This window comes from Ylistrum balloti, unplaced genomic scaffold (genome assembly GCF_031769215.1).
Source record: "Ylistrum balloti isolate Yb309-2 unplaced genomic scaffold, AGI_CSIRO_Ybal_v1 Utg370190, whole genome shotgun sequence".
Classification (NCBI taxonomy): Eukaryota; Metazoa; Mollusca; class Bivalvia; order Pectinida; family Pectinidae; genus Ylistrum; species Ylistrum balloti.
In genome coordinates this window covers 615,100-639,344 of record NW_026782170.1, presented here as the reverse complement: position 1 = coordinate 639,344, position 24,245 = coordinate 615,100, and the positions used below count along the sequence as shown (strand labels likewise).

Genomic DNA, 24,245 nt, shown 5'->3' with positions numbered 1-24,245 from the left:
TACTGGGTATACATAATCACCGCCGTACACCTACTGGGTATACATAAATACCGCCGTACACCTACTGGGTATACATAATCACCGCCGTACACCTACTGGGTATACATAATCACCGCCGTACACCCACTGGGTATACATAATCACCGCCGTACACCCACTGGGTATACATAATCACCGCCGTACACCTACTGGGTATACATAAATACCGCCGTACACCTACTGGGTATACATAATCATCGCCGTACACCTACTGGGTATACATAATCACCGCCGTATACCTACTGGGTATACATAAATACCAACGTACACTGATCTGACTACTTCACTCATGTTTCTTTAATGCCGTTCGGATTAAGTGGTTTAAGTATATACCAAATGATTAAACGGGAAAGATACACTTCATATAGTTGGTAATGTCTGCATTTGAGGAAATTGTAGGATTCTGACTTTATCTTAAACAGTATTGTGTGGAGATGGATGCCGTGACGTTTCAGTCGGCTTATAAACAGCTCGTCAGTCCTGTTAAGGTAACGGATGTACTAACCATTAATTATACTCACCAAAATAATGGTTATACTCGTGAAAAAATAACTTCATTAACAAAACGTGCAAAACATGTTTACACGTTACTTTCCAAGTACAAAACATATCTGCGTGTTACTTTCCTACTATAAAACATAATGAGATGTTACTTTCCTTCCATAAAACATATTTACATGCTATTTTCCATCGATAAACCATATTTTGATGTTGCTTTCCTACTATGAAACATTTTTTGATGTTACCTTAAAATTACAAACATAACAAGTCATTGAAAACGATATAAATCCCCTAGTTCCAATTTATAATGAACTTTTGTAATATTTTAATATTTTTAATATTTTCTATAAATAGAAACCGTGACCTTTAGGTTGACCCTGGCAACACGAACACGTTCAAGGTATTATAATGATTGACAAATATGTAAAGTTTGAATGAAATCGGTTGAGAAATGTTGCTAGATTGATGACAAAAAGTGAACTTACGTACGTACTAACAAAACGCTCTATGTCATGCGCAGTCGCCGCGAGAAGAAAATATGATGCGATAAGTTCATGTAGTTATGCTGAACTTAGGCATTGCACTTTCTCAGCCTTCTCTGATTGCTTATGATATGCATTGTTCTCGGAGTAAATATTTATTCTAAATACTTGAAGCTTTTCTTATACTTTCCTGTCTTCGATGATTGTAGTTGAAAATAAGAATCAACAGAAATTTGTATCCTACTTTTCTTGACATTTTGAATTAACAATCTACATTAAATTCGGATTGTAATCAGCCATGAGAAATCTATATAATTTTTTTTCTTTTGTACAACAAATTCCACTGTAGAAAGTGAACGATAACAATCGGTATAGCGTCAAGGCTGTTATTCCAAAAGGATCATATTTTCATTATTGTTAAGGATAAAAGAAAATAATGAAAAGTAAAATTATAAAGACTGAAATTAAAGAAACTACAGACCGTTACATGACATTGCGGAAAAAGTCCTTCAATTAGCTTGAAGTAGTTTATGTGTTCGGTAAAACAAGTTTAACAATAAAACAATCTTCATAATAGTCTTACTGAAAACATATAGAGACAACAAAGATAAACAAACAGTCGACAGGTAGACTGATGTACGTAATGTATTTAAATCCACTTTAGATACGGTGTTGATATTTTTGTCATATTTAAACTGAATATTCAGTTACAACAAATAACATGTCGATTAACTGGTAAGATATTATCATCGAGTAAACTTTAATACACTGGAAACTTTAAACTTTTTGTGATAGTAAATGAGAGGTGTAGATATATTTCTATACGAACTCTGTACCTATATCTACCGCCCGTCTTTTAGATGACAATCATGTGCACGAGGCTATGCAATATTGACATATCACTGTAAAGTTATTTTTGTTATATTTTTATAACCACTTGTATATTCTATGTGATCTCGGATCAATAATTTACCGAGGGAATAGACAGAAGGGCAATCACTGACTTATTTAATTATCTTGTTTCTACCAACCCATTGAAGTCACCTACAATACTTGAAATGACAATTTCCATATGAACCGCACGGTCTCTGAGGCCCATTTCTGGTATATACTATGAAAACGGCACGTAATACATGACTTTATAGCCATTATTTTAAAGCATTTTGTCACTTAAAACATAAAGAACTTGATAAGGCACAAACCATACAGTAGTTCAACAACAATTACATAACATTGGTTTGATGTAGCAGAATATGCACATTCTCGGACAACAAAATTATTATATTGTCAATAAAATTTACATATTCTATGGTAGTAAAACAATTGTACAACATTTGTGACGTCGCTGAGATAGATAAGCACATCGATAAAAAGCAACAACATTGTATAACATTTATCATATCGTCAAAAGTTTGTACACATTGTAATATAGTAATATTGTATATACACATTGTTATACAGCTAAACAATTGTGTAACAATTAAAACATACACATTGTTATACAGCTAAACAATTGTGTAACAATTAAAACATACACATTGTTATACAGCTAAACAATTGTGTAACGATAATGATATCGCCATTGGAACAAACGCATTGTTAAACAATTGTGTTTCATTTATTATATTTCAAATAAAATGTACATTTTGTTTGACAGTAAAACAATAGTTTAAAGTATACCGTCAATATGAATAAATACACCGTTATAAGCAAGCGTTGTACAACATTCGTGATGGTGTCATTAGACAAATGTACATTTGATAAAAAATGTTCAGCAACATATTCATGTCAACAACGAGAGAATACGGATAAAATCTAAATTCAAACTCTAAATTAAAAATAGGTCAAACGACAATAAAATATAAAAATACACATAAATCCTTAAAACACAATCTTAAATAAGACCAGTTGTTCTGGAAGGGTTAGCATCTCCTGCTTTATTGGCATCCGCCCTATTAATCTTGTTCATGTGATTCAGAATTAAGTTTGTAACAACGAAACGATGAGTCATATGAACAAGCATCGAAAACATCTAACTTCGCAAACAGAAAGGAATATTTGACTATAAGGTCATGAAGGCGATCATCTAACTTACCCATATTCTTCTTCTTGCATCTCTTGAAACGTTTTGTTGCTGATCTATCAATTAGCTGTTGCCGTCTTTCAGATCAACCACGTTATGTAAACACCGTAGGTTGCAGAAGCAGTGATGTTAAAATCTAGAAATGAATTATTCACAAGAGGGAAATTAAAAATAATGGCGCAAAGACAAGGTTTCATTAATCTCTTATGCAAGAGTAACGAATTTTAAATCCTTTTTATCATATGAACAATTATTCTTGCAAATATTAAAGCTAGCGTGATTTAGCATGTTTTCACCTGAACGTCATTACACAGTCTGGAATTTAATGACGTCATTAACTTGTCATCCCAGGACGGCACAATACGTCATATTACATGCCTACTTATATGGGTATATGATTGATAAATGGTTGTATTTTTGTACAGGAGGAAAGCGACTCGGAGGACACTGATGACTCGGAGGATCCAGGGGAGAACAAATATACGACGACTCGGAAAATGAGTGGACAAAGCGAACTTATAGAAACATTGGTGCTCAATCATCACGTGATCACGACAGCGGACGAACCTAAAGATGACGTGAGTAGGGAAAACGGTGTCCATGTAGAAAATATGGCTTGTTATTAGATATAGAACCTATTTGGAATCACTTTTCATTTTACTTTGCAATTTTGAATTCACGTGAATAGGAGACGGAAAGTTATTGTTCTTTTAAAATGATAAGTATGACTTCTCTAACATAGAGTGCCATCAGCACTTTCCGACATCAAGGTTTTCCTCTCGGAGAATAGAACTATATTATATCGTTGATGATTGTCTCTATAACCTGTGACGTTGGTACGATATGAACTATATTGTTTTGTTTGTGTTTGTCTCTACAATCTGTGACGTTGATACAATAGAAGCTATATTGTACAAAATGCATTTTTGATTATTTTCTCTACAATTGGTGACCTTGAAACAACATCAAGTAAAGTTTATTGTTCATAAATATTAAATTTTGTCTAAGGAAAATCTGCATCGTGCCTACAATATGTGACATTGATAACATACAAACAATAGAGCAATGTATACGACACAAACAACTAGGTGGAGGATAAACATAGGCTCACATTAACGGTATTGTTAATAGTTTATGATGTTATGTGACCTGACCAGGTGTAATTAGACATAAAGCGAGAGACCAACGCGTGGCACCTGAGTTGGTTACACTTCGGTGCAATGGAATTTAAATCGAGTGAAAATACGTTAGCAGTAAGACAGTGATGCTGTCTGTCTTTTTAATTATTTACATATTCGTGTGACAGAAGACAATTTAGAAATAAAAATCTGTCAAGGTTGCCGTGTAAGTCTATGTGACAAAACAAGGTTTAGAAAGGATATATATATCAATATGATATTAATCTAGCTGTGTGCGTGTTGTTCTGATACTTGGCGAAAAGGAAGAAAATACGTCTCGCTCCAACATCCAATTAGGGTAGGGAATGGGTCCCACTTGTTCTAACGAGTTTTTTGTTTGTTGTAGTATTTAATAGCACATTCTGGACATACAAGCTTGGTATTGTCAACAACATCTCTATCAGGATTTAAAAAAAAAATTAATGGTTCTCCATCACTTGGAATGCGTAGCGCTTAGATTGAGAATTGTTTATAATGAAATTGATCATTATCTTTAGCAAATTAAAAACTCTTTCTAAAGGAGAGTGGAACAGGTCGAGGAATGTTTTCCTGTATAGCTATCGAGTCATTCGTGTAGGCACGCCCACTATCAATTTTAATGAGATGTCTCTGTATGCTTTTGTTTGTTTGTACAATTGTTTGGAAGCTAACCGGGATTCCACACAAATAACAATACCTCCGTAACAATAGCAGACTTTTTAAACATATGTGTGTAGTATAATGTTTCATTATAACAATAAAGGAAACGGTTGTGTATTGAGAACGGTTTTACTGTCTGTTGCATACCATATCTAATGACTGCGAACATTGACTAAGCTGGTCCTTGTAACTAAGGCCACATCATGGTATACATGATTATGTGACAGACTCCGGATGTATTTGTACGGTGTGTTACTGCGTCTGGTCGGGAAAAAACAAACACCTACATTACAGAAGTACTAAGGTAAGTAGGTGTTTGGAATATCCTCCTATTTAACTTCCAATGTCGTTAAAATATCTATCACAACGAAAGACGAAAATTTATCAAAGCAAAACAATAGTTAGATGACACAGTATTTTTAGTTCTGTCTTTTCTGTCTTTGTCTTTCTTTTATTTCTTGTTTCATCATAGGTTAAGTTTCATATCTTTCGCTGGTCTTCCTTGTCTCCAAAGTTCCTGTCTTCAGTATCCCAACAGTTCCTGTTTTAGTACCTCCGTAGTTCCTGTCTTCAGTACATCCAAACCTCCTGTTTTCAGTACTCCACAGTTCCTGTTTTCACTGCATCCGCAGTGCCTGTTTTCAGTATCCCAATAGTCCCTGTTTTCAGCACTCCACAGTTCCTATTTTCTCTACATCTGCAGTGCCTGTTTTCAGTATCTCAACAGTTCCTGTTTTCAGTATCCCAACGGTTCCTGTTTTAGTACCTCCGTAGTTCCTGTCTTCAGTACATCCAAACCTCCTGTTTTCAGTACTCCACAGTTCCTGTTTTCACTGCATCCGCAGTGCCTGTTTTCAGTATCCCAATAGTCCCTGTTTTCAGCACTCCACAGTTCCTGTTTTCTCTACATCTGCAGTGCCTGTTTTCAGTATCTCAACAGTTCCTGTTTTCAGTATCCCAACGGTTCCTGTTTTAGTACCTCCGTAGTTCCTGTCTTCAGTACATCCAAACCTCCTGTTTTCAGTACTCCACAGTTCCTGTTTTCTCTACATCTGCAGTGCCTGTTTTCAGTATCCCAATAGTCCCTGTTTTCATCACTCCACAGTTCCTGTTTTCTTCTTCATCTGCAGTGCCTGTTTTCAGTATCTCAGTTTTTTTCAGTATTCACATTTCCTGCTTTCAGTTCCCCTTTTCAGTAGTACTCAACAGCCCCTGTGTTCTATTCCTCTTTAGTTCCTGTATTCACTATCTCCACAGTTCAGTTCCTCTTTTCAGTACCTACACAGTTCCTTTCTTCAGTTCCTCCACAGTTCATGTTTCCAACACCTCCAAAATTCCACAGTTCAGTTCCTCTTTTCAGTACCTACACAGTTCCTTTCTTCAGTTCCTCCACAGTTCATGTTTCCAACACCTCCAAAATTCCTGTTTTAGTACCTCCACATTTCCTGTTTTCAGTATCCCCATAGTACTTCCTGTCTTAAGAATCTCGACAGTTTCTGTTTTCAATACCTCCAAAATTCATGTCTTCATTTCTTCCACAGTTCCTGTATTCAGTACTTCCACATTTCCTGTTTTAGTACTCCACAGTTCCTGTATTCAGTACTTCCACATTTCCTGTTTTTAGTACTCCATAGTTCCTGTTTTCAGTACTTCCACATTTCCTGTTTTTAGTACTCCACAGTTCCTGTATTCAGTACTTCCACATTTCCCATTTTTAGCACTCCACAGTTCCTGTATTCAGTGCTTCCACGGTTCCTGTTTTCAGTACCTCCAACAGTTCCTGTCTTCAGAACCTCCACAGTGCCTGTTTTTAGTAACTACAAAGTTCCTGTTTCTGTCTCTGTTTTGGTATCTGCAAAGCTCTGTTTTTTTATTGCTCTTGTTTTTAGTGCCTTCATAGTTCACATTTTGTGTTCAGTACCGTCACCGTTCTCTTTCCTCTTCTAGTCTCTCTTTTATAGTCTTGATAGGATTTCATTTCCATTTTATTCCTTTTTGTTTCATTGATATCAGGACTGTGTTGTCTCCCATTTTGTTTTTAAAGTCTGCACAGTTTCTGTTTTGCGTATCTTTACGTTGTTTCTCTCCACATTTCTTGAAATTGGCTTTTGTTTCTCTTTTGATATTCCTGCTGTTCCTGTTGTTCCCATTAAGATGTTCCTTCTGTTCCCATTCTGATTCACCTACTGTTCCTGTTCTGATGTTCTTGTTGTTTCGATGTTACCACTGTTCCCGTATTGATGTTACTGATGTTCCTGTTCTGATGCCCTTGCTGTTCCTGTTCTGAGGCCCTTGTTGTTCCTGTACTGAGGCCCTTGTTGTTCCTGTTCTGATGCCCTTGCTGTTCCTGTTCTGATGCCCTTGCTGTTCCTGTTCTGATGCCCTTGCTGTTCCTGTTCTATTCCTATTCTGATGCCCTTGCTGTTCTGAGGCCCTTGCTGTTCCTGTTCTGAGGCCCTTGTTGTTCCTGTTCTGATGCCCTTGCTATTCCTGTTCTGATGCCCTTGCTGTTCCTGTTCTGATGCCCTTGCTATTCCTGTTTTGATGCCCTTGCTGTTCCTGTTCTGATGCCCTTGCTGTTCCTGTTCTGATGCCCTTGCTGTTCCTGTTCTGGTGCCCTTGCTGTTCCTGTTCTGGTGCCCTTGCTGTTCCTGTTCTGATGCCCTTGCTGTTCCTGTTCTGATGCCCTTGCTGTTCCTGTTCTGATGCCCTTGCTGTTCCTGTTCTGATGCCCTTACTGTTTCTGTTCTGATGCCCTTGCTATTCCTGTTCTGATGCCCTTGCTGGTCCTGTTCTGATGCCCTTGCTATTCCTGTTCTGATGCCCTTGCTGTTCTGATGCCCTTGCTGTTCCTGTTCTGATGCCCTTACATTTCCTGTTCTGAAACACTTACTGTTCCTGTTCTGATGCCCTTGCTGTTCCTGTTCTGATGCCCTTGCTGTTCCTGTTCTGATGCCCTTGCTATTCCTGTTTTGATGCCCTTGCTGTTCCTGTTCTGATGCCCTTGCTGTTCTGATGCCCTTGCTGTTCCTGTTCTGGTGCCCTTGCTGTTCCTGTTCTGATGCCATTGCTATACCTGTTCTGATGCCCTTGCTGTTCTGATGCCCTTGCTATTCCTGTCCTTACGTTCCTACTGTTCTGCTGTTCCTGTTCTGATGCCCTTGCTATACCTGTTCTGATGCCCTTGCTGTTCTGATGCCCTTGCTATTCCTGTCCTTACGTTCCTACTGTTCTGTTCTGATGTGCTTGTTGTTTCGATGTTACCACTGTTCCCGTATTGATGTTACTGATGTTCCTGTTCTGATGCCCTTGCTATTCCTGTCCTAACGTTCCTCCTATTCCTGTTCTGATGTTCTTGTTGTTTCTAATCTGAGGTGAGATTCTAGAGTGAACCGAACCCTAAGAAAAAGGTCAACGCTGAAAGATTTCTAAATTGTTCTGCTGTATAGTTGTTTATTTGCGGCGTAGTTCAGGTGTCTTCCTATGGTAGTAAAGGTGGTTTTCCTCTGTAACACCGTTGATTGCTGGTGGTAAAATAAGATTATTAACAAAATCAGTAACCAATCAGTTAGGCACGCGAATCTTCAATATGAATTAATCAATCTAAATATCACGCTTGGGCGGTGAGTGATGGCGGACATTCACCTCACGTGCCAGAAGAAAGCATGTGTATAGTGAGTCTTAGGTCTGAATTATGAATCACTCGTTATGCATATGTACGTTTTAGTCAGCAATGGGATCACTAGTTGGGATAACCTAACTTAAGGACTATTTTTCGGCTTTCATAGGTAAGTTTTTTACGTTACCTATGATTTTTGTTGTTATAAAAATGTTTATCACATTTTTGCCAGTTAAGTATAGGAATTTATAAATGCGATAAAACACATCATAACTGCAGTGATGATATAAGAAATCTTGTATGAGAACTAGTGATAATACAATTTTTCCAGTGATGACGTAACTGTTTTGACCAACCAGAACGGCACTTTCTAGTCACTGCATTAAAATTCCTGATTGGACCCAAACGAAGCAAAAGTTGAAATAAGTTGGTTTTCCATCAAATTATTCCCTTGTACATTTCTGGCTTTCTCAAGTTTGGTAACGTTGTATAAAACAGTTTTGTAAGCAATTCTTACCATATAATAGTATACAATGGAAGAATACAACGTAAAGCAGCATATTCAAAATGGGGTCGCCTTCTTATCAAACGTAACGTCAAACAATCTGACGTCAAAGCACGCGCTATTTTTAACATTCGCAGTTTTGCTTTATGTTTGAATCAACATTTTTTAAATTTGTTATTTGTTTGTTTTTTCCTTTAAAAATGTAATAATATCGTTTAATATTGAATATATCTTACTCGGATGACAAAATATATGTATATTTAACTCGTACATCGCACTCGTGAAGAATATAGATGTTCTATCATAGGAGCGAAATATAAATGATATTAAATTTTCCTCTATAATTAAACATTTTTATTCTTGGCGATGAAATAGAATGTACTTTAATGGTACGGTATAAATCGGAAAATGCATTTAAAACTAACGGTAATTCCTGTATGGCAAGCGAAATGATCCAATTTCACCAGACAAATACAAGAACACAGCTACCATTACAGCAGGACCAATCGAAGAACATTTGTTAAGTCTTGTCCTCTCAAGAAATTACTTCCTGTCTACTGAACTACAAGTGTACCTAGGGTAGAAAGTCAGGTCTACAGAACTATTGAGTAGAGAAATCCAGGTCTACAGAACTATTGGTTGGGAAAAACAGGTCTACAGAACTATTGATTGGGAAAAAACAGGTCTACAGAACTATTGATTGGGAAAACCAGGTCTACAGAACTATTGATTGGGAAAAACAGGTCTACAGAACTATTGATTGGGAAAACAAATCAGGTATACAGAACTATTTGAACTTTTAAGTGGAAAAAACAGGTCTACAGAACTATTGGTTGGGAAAACCAGGTCTACAGAACTATTGGTTGGGAAAAAACAGGTCTACAGAACTATTGGTTGGGAAAACCAGGTCTACAGAACTATTGGTTGGGAAAAACAGGTCTACAGAACTATTGGTTGGGAAAAACAGGTCTACAGAACTATTGATTGGGAAAAACAGGTCTACAGAACTATTGATTGGGAAAAACAGGTCTACAGAACTATTGATTGGGAAAACCAGGTCTACAGAACTATTGATTGGGATGGTAGGTCTACAGAACTATTGAGTGTAGAATGCCAGGTATACTGACCTATTGCGGGGAGAAATTCAGGTCTATTGAGCTATTGAGTGAAGAAAGCCAGGTATATTGAACTTTTAAGTGGAGAAAGCCATGTCTACTGAGCTATTGAGTAGAGAAAGTCAGGTCTATTGAGCTATTGAGTGGAGAAAGCCATGTCTACTGAGCTATTGAGTAGAGAAAGTCAGGTCTATTGAGCTATTGAGTGGAGAAAGCAAGGTCTATTGAGCTATTGAGTGGAGTTAGTCAGGTCTATTGATCTATTGAGTGGAGAAAGCCATGTCTATTGAGCTATTGAGTTGAGAAAGTCAGGTCTATTGAACAACTGAGTGGAGAAAAGCCAGGTACATTGAACTTTTAAGTGGAGAAAACCATGTCTATTGAACTATTGAGTGGAGAAAGCAAGGTCTATTGAGTTATTGAGTGGAGAAGGTCAGGTCAGTTGAGCTATTGAGTGGAGAAAACCATGTCTATTGAGCTTTTGAGTGGAGAAAGTCAGGTCTATTGAACAATTGAGTGGAGAAAGCCAGGTCAATTGAGCTATTGAGTGGAGAAAGTCAGGTCTATTGAGCTATTGAGTGGAGAAAGTCAGGTCTATTGATCTATTGAGTGGAGAAAGCCAGGTCTATTGAACTATTGATAGGAGAAGCTCAGTTCTATTGAGCTATTGAGTGGAGAAAGTCATGTCTATTGAGCTATTGAGTGGAGAAAGTCAGGTCTATTGAGCTATTGAGTGGAGAAAGCCATGTCTACTGAGCTATTGAGTAGAGAAAGTCAGGTCTATTGAACTATTGAGTGGAGAAAGCCAGGTCTATTGAGCTTTTGAGTGGAGAAAGCCAGGTCTATTGAACTATTGATTGGAGAAGCTCAGGTCTACTGAGCTATTGAGTGGAGAAAGCCAGGTCTATTGAACTATTGATTGGAGAAAGCCAGGTCTATTGAACTATTAAGTGGAGAAATGAAATGTTTGCTGGATTATTGATAAAAGAATTGCCTTATCTTCTATAGCAAAGTTAACGATTTAATCTTATCATTGTAATTGTAAATAACATCGTACCATACCGTCTCGCTGAAAAACACGTGTGATTATTACCGCTCCTAAATTTCATTAATCCTTCAATACTACGGGGATCTCTAATACTTCTAAGTTACGTCATTTTGTGCCAAAGACTTCGGGATTAATTGAACAATGTACTAAGGTGATAATGATTGTTCGGTTTTATCATATATCAGTTACAGTTATTTGCATAGTAGCTAGTGATTCATGATATAAGCGACGCCTTCTTTTAAATATGCATACATATGGCTTTTTCTGTTAGTTCTGGTGAACTGCTGTATTTTATGGTGATTGAATTGGCTTTCTCGCTGCAGGATAATAGACTGCGCGGTCATGTTTACAGAAATGTGACAGTGAAAGGAGAATCCGTACATTAATAATATTTTCATCCTTATTTCCACTTAACACAACTCTAGGTTGGTCCTATTATTGAAATGGTAAGGATCAATATTACTTTCGTAATATTTGCTTTGTAATGTTAAACGCTGAAGAGGCTCATACATCCCTGTCTACTCTTTAGAATTCAATAAAAAAAATCTCATTATCCAACATTAACTACATAACGTACCTTTTGTGCATGTGCCCATCAACCACAGCGTGGCGTGTGACATCATTCGACGCTAATTACCCGGCACACAACTTGGCACTTCATTTTCAAAAAAATATAAATTGATCCTAGAGTGGTTAAAGGGGGTTTCATTTGAATCTATTGTAAATAAATCATTGTGTTGATGAATGTGTTCGCTAAAGTAAAGATTATGTTGTAAAAGTCGATCGTATTTGAAAAACAAATAATAAAATCCGAGTATTGGACCTAGGTCTCGGTCATTGATCAACGTACCATCTACGTGAGTAATTATGGTATCACAATTCCTGTCTAAGTGGGACATTCGAGGACCGAGAGTTATAAACAGATTCTCTTCATCAAGTCAATAAACACAAGTACTGTATATTTAATGACCAAACGAAGGACTTTGAAGCACCTGTCTAGTTGGAGACCCAGCCGTAACCGATACATTATAACACATCTGTCTGATTGGAATCCCATTTGTTTGTGATACACTTAAGATACACTATTAAGAGCGTACCTGTTTTAAGACCAGGGTACGGGAATCAAAATCAGAGACTATATTTAGATACCTCCCTTCCCATATGTGTTGCCTTCATTTTCTGATTATTCGAATTCCATGGGAAAATATTCCCGAAACAAGTGGAGAAACCATGGCAAAATATAAAAACAGTAAGTAACAAACCAAGACGTAGAACTGTATATCTTGTCCTACTCTCGCGAGAGCGAGAAAAGTACATTGTAATATTTTAGATATGTCGGTTTCCAGAAATCAGCGGAAACATTTAAATCCAAATAAGCATACATCTCGCAAAGCATACTCCATCTAAACACGAATGATTCATCATATCGATAAATACCATCGTATTTCGAAAAGCAGCATTTATGGTACGTTTAAATAAGGGAGGTAACTCAAACAGAAAATAGAACATGGGTCTTGTGGCAACATAAAAGTACATATAACGCACCTCTCTGATAGGAAACCCAGTCGATATTGATACACTATACCGCACCTGTCTGATAGGACACCCAGTCGATATTGATACCCTATAACGCACCTGTCTGATAGGAAACCCAGTCGATAGTGATACACTATAAGGCACCTCTCTGATAGGAAACCCAGTCGATATTGACACACTATAACGCACCTCTCTGATACGAAACCCAGTCGATATTGATGCACTATACCGCACCTGTCTGATAGGAAACCCAGTCGACATTGATACACTATACCGCACCTCTCTGATAGGAAACCCAGTCGATATTGATACACTATAACGCACCTGTCTGACAGGAAACCCAGTCGATATTGATACACTATACCGCACCTGTCTGATAGGAAACCCAGTCGATATTGATACACTATACCGCACCTGTCTGATAGGAAACCCAGTCGATATTGATACACTATAACGCACCTGTCTGATAGGAAACCCAACCGATAGTGATACACTATAACGCACCTGTCTGATAGGAAACCCAGTCGATATTGATACACTATAACGCACCTGTCTGATAGGAAACCCAACCGATAGTGATACACTATAACGCACCTCTCTGATAGGAAACCCAGTCGATAGCGATACCCTATAACGCACCTGTCTGATAGGAAACTAGTCGATAGTGATACACTATAACACACCTCTCTGATAGGAAACCCAGTCGATAATGATACACTTTAACGCACCTGTCTGATAGGAAACCCAGCCGATATCGATACACTTCAACGCACCTCTCTGATAGGAAACTCAGTCGATATTGATACACTTCAACGCACCTCACTGATAGGAAACCCAGTCGATATTGATACACTATAACGCACCTGTCTGATAGGAAACCCAACCGATATTGATACACTATAACGCACCTGTCTGATAGGAAACCCAACCGATAGTGATACACTATAACGCACCTGTCTGATAGGAAACCCAACCGATAGTGATACACTATAACGCACCTCTCTGATAGGAAACCCAGTCGATAGCGATACCCTATAACGCACCTGTCTGATAGGAAACTAGTCGATAGTGATACACTATAACACACCTCTCTGATAGGAAACCCAGTCGATAATGATACACTTTAACGCACCTGTCTTATAGGAAACCCAGCCGATATCGATACACTTCAACGCACCTCTCTGATAGGAAACTCAGTCGATATTGATACACTTCAACGCACCTCTCTGATAGGAAACCCAGTCGATATTGATACACTATACCGCACCTGTCTGATAGGAAACCCAGCCGATATTGATACACTATAACGCACCTGTCTGATAGGAAACCCAGTCAATATTGATACACTATACCCCACCTGTCTGATAGGAAACCCAGTCGATATTGATACACTATACCCCACCTCTCTGATAGGAAACCCAGTCGATATTGATACACTATAACGCACCTATCTGATAGGAAACCCAGTCGATAGTGATACACTATAACGCACGTCTCTGATAGGAAACCCAGTCGATATTGATACACTATAACGCACCTCTCTGTTAGGAAACCCAGTCGATATTGACACACTATACCGCACCTCTCTGATAGGAAACCCAGTCGATATTGATACACTATAACGCACCTGTCTGATAGGAAACCCAGTCGATAGTGATACACTATAAGGCACCTCTCTGATAGGAAACCCAGTCGATATTGATACACTATAACGCACCTGTCTGATAGGAAACCCAGTCGATATTGATACACTATACCGCACCTCTCTGATAGGAAACCCAGTCGATATTGATACACTATAACGCACCTGTCTGATAGGAAACCCAGTCGATATTGATACACTATACCGCACCTCTCTGATAGGAAACCCAGTCGATATTGATACACTATAACGCACCTGTCTGATAGGAAACCCAGTCGATATTGATACACTATAACGCACCTCTCTGATAGGAAACCCAGTCGATATTGATACACTATAACGCACCTGTCTGATAGGAAACCCAGTCGATATTGATACACTATACCGCACCTGTCTGATAGGAAACCCAGTCGATATTGATGCACTATATCGCACCTCTCTGATAGGAAACCCAGTCGACATTGATACACTATACCGCACCTGTCTGATAGGAAACCCAGTCGACATTGATACACTATAACGCACCTGTCTGATAGGAAACCCAGTCGATATTGATACACTATAACGCACCTCTCTGATAGGAAACCCAGTCGATATTGATACACTATAACGCACCTCTCTGATAGGAAACCCAGTCGATATTGATACACTATAACGCACCTCTCTGATAGGAAACCCAGTCGATATTGATACACTATAACGCACCTGTCTGATAGGAAACCCAGCCGATATTGATACACTATAACGCACCTGTCTGATAGGAAACCCAGTCGATATTGATACACTATAACGCACCTCTCTGATAGGAAACCCAGCCGATATTGATACACTATAACGCACCTGTCTGATAGGAAACCCAGTCGATAGCGATACCCTATAACGTAACTCTCTGATAGGAAACCCAGTCGATATTGATACGCTATAACGCACTTGTCTAATTTGAAACTAGACCGAGTATTCTGTTTCTATAATTTTCATTTTTCTATTCTTTATTTTCTTTTATCTTCCCTATTGTTGAAAACATTTGATATCCAGGCGTGTTCTTCTGGCACTGACACTTTCTCTATGGTTCTCCTTATTTCACCACTTCCGGTTTGTATTGCCATCCACCTGTGATATTTCCAGTCCACCAATCACACTGCCGTTTATTTGATGGAGTATGATGCTATTAAAGTTCCGAGTGTATTGACTGATGCCTCACACGACTGCTCACATCGTGTGCAGCACTTTTTCGCTTTAATATCAGCATACACTTGCAGGGACGTATAAACCTTGTATGGCGTCCCGCACCATTACTTCACACTACAGCTAGCTCGTATCTCATTCAATAACGTGATTACATTACCTGTAGATGGAGCCAGATACTAATTGATTTAATTGATCAACTCTTTAATCATGTCAATCGATCGAATCGACATAACAAGAAAAATAAATACAGCTCCAACCCGATGGCCAATGTATGATTTTGTAAGTGGCCTTATTTCGTTATGGCAGCGGGTGGATCGATATAGTGAGGGGAGCTGCTAGGTTACCATCAGTCACTCCCGCCTAGCAGTCGTGGGGTAGACACTCACCCGCGTTGTTGGTAGGGTATTTACATCGAGTCCGATTACTGGGCTTTAAAAAGAAAGTAGACTGGCTGTACGTTTGGTTATTTGAGACACATACCTCTGATTGTCTTGTGATCGGATGACAACTGTGTTAAGTTGCGTACAGGTGAGCAGGATTACACAGTACAATATACCGGTACTCGGAGATGTTCCAAGCTGGGCACCAACACCCGATATGAAAGCCTGTCATAGGCTCTAGTGATCGGACACGACCATTTGACATATTGGACTGGAAATGAAACCATTGTGGTGAGAGAATCATTGATTAAGCTGGAACTACAGAGCAATCATGGACGTCAAGGTATTAACACTATCACTCAGTTTGTATCACCTGTTTGTTTACATTTACTGTCATTATCTGACGTAGTGTTTTTTGTTTTTTCTGTATTTAGAAGTCAAAAATATGTATACTTAGTTGCCAGGGTAAACTAGGTTGTCAAGGATACTTGTTGTGGTGTGTTCACTACCAGATCTGTTTCTATATCAATTTATATAGCCGAATCAATCTTACTTACCTATAAGTCAGGACTCTTTTCGTACAAGGAATGTTTTGATAAGAACTTAAGGACGTATTAACACATAAATACGACAAAATGTCTATTATAAACACTATCGGGACACAATGTTGTCTATTTAAAACCCTTTTAGCTTCCTAACGTAAAGTTTACGATGTTTTAAGATCTGTTTATAGCAAACTGGCCGAGCGGTATGTCTTGGACACTTCACAGAAATAACTTGTCAGTTAAATTGGCTGTCCAGTTGTCCAATGTACCCAGCAGATGTCTTTGATAGTATGTCTGGTGCAATAGAGAAATCGTGGGTCATAGAAAAACAAATCAGAGCGTCACCTTGATCAAGAACAGTATCCCAACAATCACCCAGTATTATTTTAGTAATTTTCTACCCTATTAGGACAGATTTTATAATTGCTGAGAGATGAAGCCAGGTACATGACGACGAACGAGTCAGTCTTAGTGCCATACGACATAATAGCTGCATTTTGTCTTACCTCTGTGAAACCTAGTGTTAAAGACAGCATGATCATGCCAACACTTATAGGAATATTTAGCAAAAGTATGAAAAGTTTAGTAAATCTATGAGCGGTGATGTTGGGTCTTGACAGCCTGGTTTTGTATTATGATATAAAATACCATAATTTTTTTTAAATTCTGAATTCTACGAGTGGTTCTCGTCATCGCGTTTTATGTTACGTCATATATGTTTGTGATTTCGAATGGCGTAACTTAGAACGTATGTTCTCTACGGTTACCTAAGGACAGGTAATCTGACGTCTTACATCGACGACTTAAACCTTATACTCTTAAATGTTACTTAATGTCTGTGTGATTGGTAGCTGGGAAGAGGATTTGAGGAGGTAGGGGAGGATTTTTCCCACCTCAGGCTTTTTGGTTGTGCCGTTTTTCACTCAAGTTGTTAACAACGGGTAAAACATAAAACGCAATTTCGTTTTAGAAGTGTTGCGACATTATACCATTTGTCCGCAAGTTATTTCGTCATTTCCTTCATTTAGCCATTGAACATTAAGAAAGATATTTGGCTACCATAATAAGGCTTTCTTAAATGTGATTTTGTGAAATATGTCTTGACTTAGGGCGATGTAGAATATCGTTAGAAGAGAAGTTCTGTATGAAGCTTATACAATCCGCATACTAATAGAAAATTTTCTTATTTTACACAGGGAAGTAATCACTTAAGCTCTTCATGGCCGTCGTTGTAATTATAAATGTTGAATTGAACTAATGCGTTTGATGTATGAACGTGGACGTTTCTTTAATTTAAACTCTGACAGTGTAGATAAAAGTCATACAATACAACACTTCTCACGTTTATATAGCACAATTATACTGACGGAGTTTTGACTGAAATCTGTTACAACGTGTTATTTTATCTTCTGGTACTTATAGGAATAAATTAAGGTGTTATTTGAAGGAAAATTAAAGCCTGTATTTACCGTTGTTCATCCAATAGGGTGCAATCTATTATGTATCCGGCTTATTCACACCAAGGCTATCGCAGAAGATTTAATTATAAAATTTATCTGGACAGGTACGGCCTTTAAAGATTTTTATTTGTTCGATACGATCTCAGTGCTACCAGCCCCTATCTAATCGGTGTTAGATCATTAAATTTATCCATTATACACGATAATCGTTTCTGATTTTAAAAATGTATTAATAACTTTGAACATACGCACGTGACTGAATTATGTGATCAGATAGATGATATTTTGAATATTTGAATATTGAACAAATTAGAAATTTAATAAAGTTTTGGTATTTTATCGCGGAGATTGCCGTGTACCTTTCAATGTAAATAGCAATCGTTTGGACTTGTTTATCTGAGAATCTCTGAATTCCGAATGAATTATAAAGATTTCAACTTAAAGTCAACACAATTACGGGTGGTGACGCAATATTCAGTGACGAGATAAGGTACTTGCACGTGATACCGTGGATAGAATGATGTCTTCTTGTTGTAATATATACTTCACCAAAGATTAAGATATACGTCGTTTCCATGGCTACGATTTTTAAAATTCACAGTCAGAATGATATATAGTTTTACGTACGGCCAGAGATTAGTCGGGAACTCAATCCAGGGAGTCTATCGTATTGTTAGGTTTGTTCTCGGTATGATGTGCAATGTTTGTAATCATACCGAGGTATTGTATTTCATACCTGCGTAAATATAAAAAGGAGTTTATCATAGTATTGAATTTTGATTGCCGGTGATAGTTATAGAATTTTTAAATGTGCCATCCGTGGTATCGAGTTTGATGTATAATACTAAGTGTCTCGTTCAAATACAGTGTCCCATACACAGAAATTACATTAAATAGCACACTCATCGCTCCTGTATATACTTAATTTGAATGCGATATAGATTGTAGTTGGAATATAACGCGCGCCTAGCAAGTTCTCCATCGCGTGCAGTATGACACACAAAATGTGCTTGTATTGGCAACTGATGTTTGTTGCTATGAGCAGAAGTTGTGTCAATATATAAATTAGACGTTAGATGACGACAAAGGATCCGAATAAATATTGTAATATGTATCTTTATTTTCTAAAAAAGAATTTAAATAGAACAGACATGATTAAAGAACTGCATTATTAATTAATGGTAATCATAGTTTAAAGGCATGGATCTTAAGGAACGTTTAATGTTTAGGAGCGTGTATCGTAAAAAAGTGTAACATTTAAAATGGTGTAACAGATACGAATATGTATTTTTAAAGATCTTGTATCTTTTAAACTCGTTTATTGTTAAGGTTTCAGAATGTGTATCGTTGATCAAGGTGTTTCGTTTAAGTGCAATATAGCGTTTACTAAGGTGTTTCGTTGAAGTGCAATATAGCGTTTACTAAGGTGTTTCGTTGAAGTGCAATATAGCGTTTACTATGGTGTTTCGTTAAAGTGTAAAATTTCGTTTACTAAGATGTTTCGTTAAAGTGTGATATATCTATGTTATACCGTTTAAGAAGGTGTTTCGTCAAAGTATGTTATATCGTTTACTGATGTGTTTTATTTACTAGCTTGTGTCGTGTTTCATTGAAGGTGTTTTATACCGTTTAAGGTCTGCTGTATGTCGTTAATTATCATATCGTTAAGAGCGTATATCGCTGAAAAAAAAACATGTATGTATTGTTCTGTCCTCGCCGCCTGTTCTCAGTTATCGCGTGTTACACAGTCCTGTTGTACCGTATATATCCACTCAATGACATCTCCAAATGGGTACACTCACGGAATATTTCCAACCCCATACCACAATCAGACATGGCATTTCAATAATATCATTTTGGGTAATAGTAGAATGTCGTGATCCAAACACAGTATCGGTAAGTATACCAGAATACCTGTAGTGAAAGTCATGTTAAACCTGCTACATGTACAATCGTCATGATTGGAGATAGATTTAGGTTAGCCTGTCATTGGAACTACGTAGGTTCCGAAGTAAAGTTTAAACCGATGTTGAACTGATGATGAGGTTGTGAAGGGTGAAATTGAATTGGTACAAGGGTCGTCCATTTAAAACTAAATGAAGGTAAAACATGCCATGCCAAGCTATACATTAGATTTTGTGTGAAAATAAGCAATGTTTAATTTAGGAGAAAAAGAAATGTAGATTTACTAATCACAAGTGTCGAACTAATCAGTTTCCAAATACCAGTAGCAGATTAAATCAAACCGAACCATTTCAACTGAACTTCAGATTTGATGAACAGGGGATAATAGTGACGGTTTTATCATGCGTTCTCTGTGGTATATTTATTCAGTTAATTTATTTTCAATATTTGAATAGCTATTGGATTGGAAGATATGAACTTAAATATTCCATGAGTGCGTATGTTTACTTAGAAGATAAGAGTGCTGGCACTGCTATACAACATTAACCTCTACACCGAATTCAGGGACGGTCTCACACAGGGCCACACGGGGATGTGTAGAAGTGTTCTGTACTGTCATACAGCTTTATTTCTACATGTTGTCTAATAGTACACAGGGAAGCACTTACACGTGATCTGTACTGCCATACGGGGCTCTACTTATACGTGATCTGTACAGCCACACGGGGCTCTATTTGTACGTGATCTGTACAGCCACACGGGGCTCTACTTGTACGTGTTCTGTACTGTCACACGTGGCTCTACTTGTATGTGATATGTACTGTCACACGGGGCTCTACTTATACGTGATCTGTACAGCCACACGGGGCTCTATTTGTACGTGTTCTGTACTGTCACACGTGGCTCTACTTGTATGTGATATGTACTGTCACACGGGGCTCTACTTATACGTGATCTGTACAGCCACACGGGGCTTTATTTGTACGTGTTCTGTACTGTCACACGTGGCTCTACTTGTATGTGATATGTACTGTCACACGGGGCTCTACTTATACGTGATCTGTACAGCCACACGGGGCTCTATTTGTACGTGTTCTGTACTGTCACACGTGGCTCTACTTGTATGTGATATGTACTGTAACACGGGGCTCTACTTATACGTGATCTGTACAGCCACACAGGGCTCTATTTGTACGTGATCTGTACTGTCGCACAGGGATCTAATTGTACGTGTTATGTGCTGTCACACGGGGCTCTATCTGTACGTGATCTGTACAGCCACACTGGGCTCGACTTGCTCGTGTTCTGTACTGCTACACTGGGCTCTGTTTGTACGTGTTCTGTACTGCCACACGGGGCTCTACGTGATCTGTACTGTCACGAGGGGCTCTACCTGTACGTAATCTGTACTGTCACACGGGGCTCTACTTTTACGTGTTCTGTACTGTCACGAGGGGCTCTATTTTTACGTGATCTGTACTGTCACACAAGGCTCTACTTTTACGTGTTCTGTACTGCCATACAGGGCTCTACTTGTACGTGATCTGTACTGTCACACGGGGCTCTACCTGTACGTGTTCTGTACTGTCACACGGGGCTCTACTTTTACGTGTTCTGTACTGCCATACAGGGCTCTACTTGTACGTGATCTGTACTGTCACACAGGGCTTTAACTATACGTAATCTGTACTGTCACACAAGGCTCTACTTGTACGTGATCTGTACTGTCACTCAGGGTTCTACTTGTACGTGATCTGTACTGTCACACGGGGCTCTACCTGTACGTGTTCTGTACTGTCACACGGGGCTCTACTTTTACGTGTTCTGTACTGCCATACAGGGCTCTACTTGTACGTGATCTGTACTGTCACACAGGGCTTTAACTATACGTAATCTGTACTGCCACACGGGGCTCTACTTGTACGTGATATGTACTGCCACACAAGGCTCTACTTGTACGTGATCTGTACTGCCACACGGGGCTCTACTTGTACGTGATCTGTAATGTCACACAGGGCTTTAACTATACGTAATCTGTACTGTCACACAAGGCTCTACTTGTACGTGATCTGTACTGTCACTCAGGGTTCTACTTGTACGTGATCTGTACTGTCACACGGGGCTCTACTTGTACGTGATCTGTACTGTCACACAAGGCTCTACTTGTACGTGATCTGTACTGTCACACAAGGCTCTACTTGTACGTGATCTGTACTGTCACACAAGGCTCTACTTGTACGTGATCTGTACTGTCACTCAGGGTTCTACTTGTACGTGATCTGTACTGCCACACGGGGCTCTACTTGTACGTGTTCCGTACTGCCATATATGACTCTATTTATACGTGTTCTATACTATCACAAAGGGCTGTACTTGTACGTGTTCTTAACCGTCACCCAGGTCCATCTTTATATGTGTCCTCAACAGTCACGCATGACTGTACTATCAGAGAAGGCTGATCCTGTACATGTTCTGTACCTTCAGATAGGGCTGTGCTACTAGTACATGGTCTGTACTATCTGAGAAGGCTGATCCTGTACATGTTCTGTACCTTCAGATAGGGCTGTGCTACTAGTACATGGTCTGTACTGTCAGAGAAGGCTGATTCTGTACTTGTTCTATACCATCATACAGGGTTGTACTGGTACGTGTTATGTACTGTCAGACAGGGCTGTACCGGCACGTGTTATGTACTGTCAGACAGGGCTGTACCGGTACGTGTTGTGTACTGTCAGACAGGGTTGTACCGATACGTGTTGTGTACTGTCAGACAGGGTTGTACCTGTACGTGTTGTCTACTGTCAGACAGGGTTGTACCGGTACGTATTGTCTATTGTCAGACAGGGTTGTACCGGTACGTGTTGTGCACTGTCAGACAGGGTTGTACTGGTACGTGTTGTGGTACGTGTTGTGTTCTTTCAGGCAGGGCTGTACCGGTACGTGCTGTGCACTGTCAGACAGGAATGTACCGGTACGTATAGTGTTCTGTCAGACAGGGTTGTACCGGTACGTGTTGTGTTCTGTCAGACAGGGTTGTACCGGTACGTGTTGTGTTCTGTCAGACAGGGTTGTACCGGTATGTGTTGTGTACTGTCAGACAGGGTTGTACCGGTATGTATTGAGTACTGTTACACAGGGTTGTACCGGTACGTGTTATGTACTGTCAGACAGGGCTGTACCGGCACGTGTTATGTACTGTCAGACAGGGCTGTACCGGTACGTGTTGTGTACTGTCAGACAGGGTTGTACCGGTACGTGTTGTGTACTGTCAGACAGGGTTGTACCTGTACGTGTTGTCTACTGTCAGACAGGGTTGTACCGGTACGTATTGTCTACTGTCAGACAGGGTTGTACCGGTACGTGTTGTGTACTGTCAGACAGGGTTGTACCGGTACGTGTTATGCACTGTCAGACAGGGTTGTACTGGTACGTGTTGTGGTACGTGTTGTGTTCTTTCAGGCAGGGCTGTACCGGTACGTGCTGTGCACTGTCAGACAGGAATGTACCGGTACGTATAGTGTTCTGTAAGACAGGGTTGTACCGGTACGTGTTGTGTTCTGTCAGACAGGGTTGTACCGGTACGTGTTGTGTTCTGTCAGACAGGGTTGTACCGGTATGTGTTGTGTACTGTCAGACAGGGTTGTACCGGTACGTGTTGTGTACTGTCAGACAGGGTTGTACCGGTATGTATTGAGTACTGTTACACAGGGTTGTACCGGTACGTGTTATGTACTGTCAGACAGTGCTGTACCGGCACGTGTTATGTACTGTCAGACAGGGCTGTACCGGTACGTGTTGTGTACTGTCAGACAGGGTTGTACCGGTACGTGTTGTGTACTGTCAGACAGGGTTGTACCGGTAAGTGTTGTGTACTGTCAGACAGGGTTGTACCTGTACGTGTTGTCTACTGTCAGACAGGGTTGTACCGGTACGTATTGTCTACTGTCAGACAGGGTTGTACCGGTACGTGTTGTGTGCTGTCAGACAGGGTTGTACCGGTACGTGTTGTGTACTGTCAGACAGGGTTGTACTGGTACGTGTTGTGGTACGTGTTGTGTTCTTTCAGGCAGGGCTGTACCGGTACGTGCTGTGCACTGTCAGACAGGAATGTACCGGTACGTATAGTGTTCTGTCAGACAGGGTTGTACCGGTACGTGTTGTGTTCTGTCAGACAGGGTTGTACCGGTACGTGTTGTGTTCTGTCAGACAGGGTTGTACCGGTATGTGTTGTGTACTGTCAGACAGGGTTGTACCGGTACGTGTTGTGTACTGTCAGATAGGGTTGTACCGGTATGTATTGTGTACTGTCAGACAGGGTTGTACCGGTACGTGTTATGTACTGTCAGACAGGGCTGTACCGGTACGTGTTGTGTACTGTCA

At 39.4% G+C, this 24,245-nt stretch overlaps 1 protein-coding gene across 1 annotated transcript in view; it reads left to right on the top strand.

Moving 5' to 3' along the window:
* The first annotated feature begins 473 nt into the window (after positions 1–473).
* Positions 474–24,245, top strand: part of LOC132551244 (uncharacterized) — a 31,362-nt gene continuing 7,590 nt past the window's right edge. Inside the window, exons 1-2 of the mRNA XM_060215357.1 lie at positions 474–527; positions 3,531–3,683. Of these exons, the coding sequence (XP_060071340.1) occupies positions 474–527; positions 3,531–3,683 (207 nt within the window). The remainder of the gene's footprint in view (positions 528–3,530; positions 3,684–24,245) is intronic.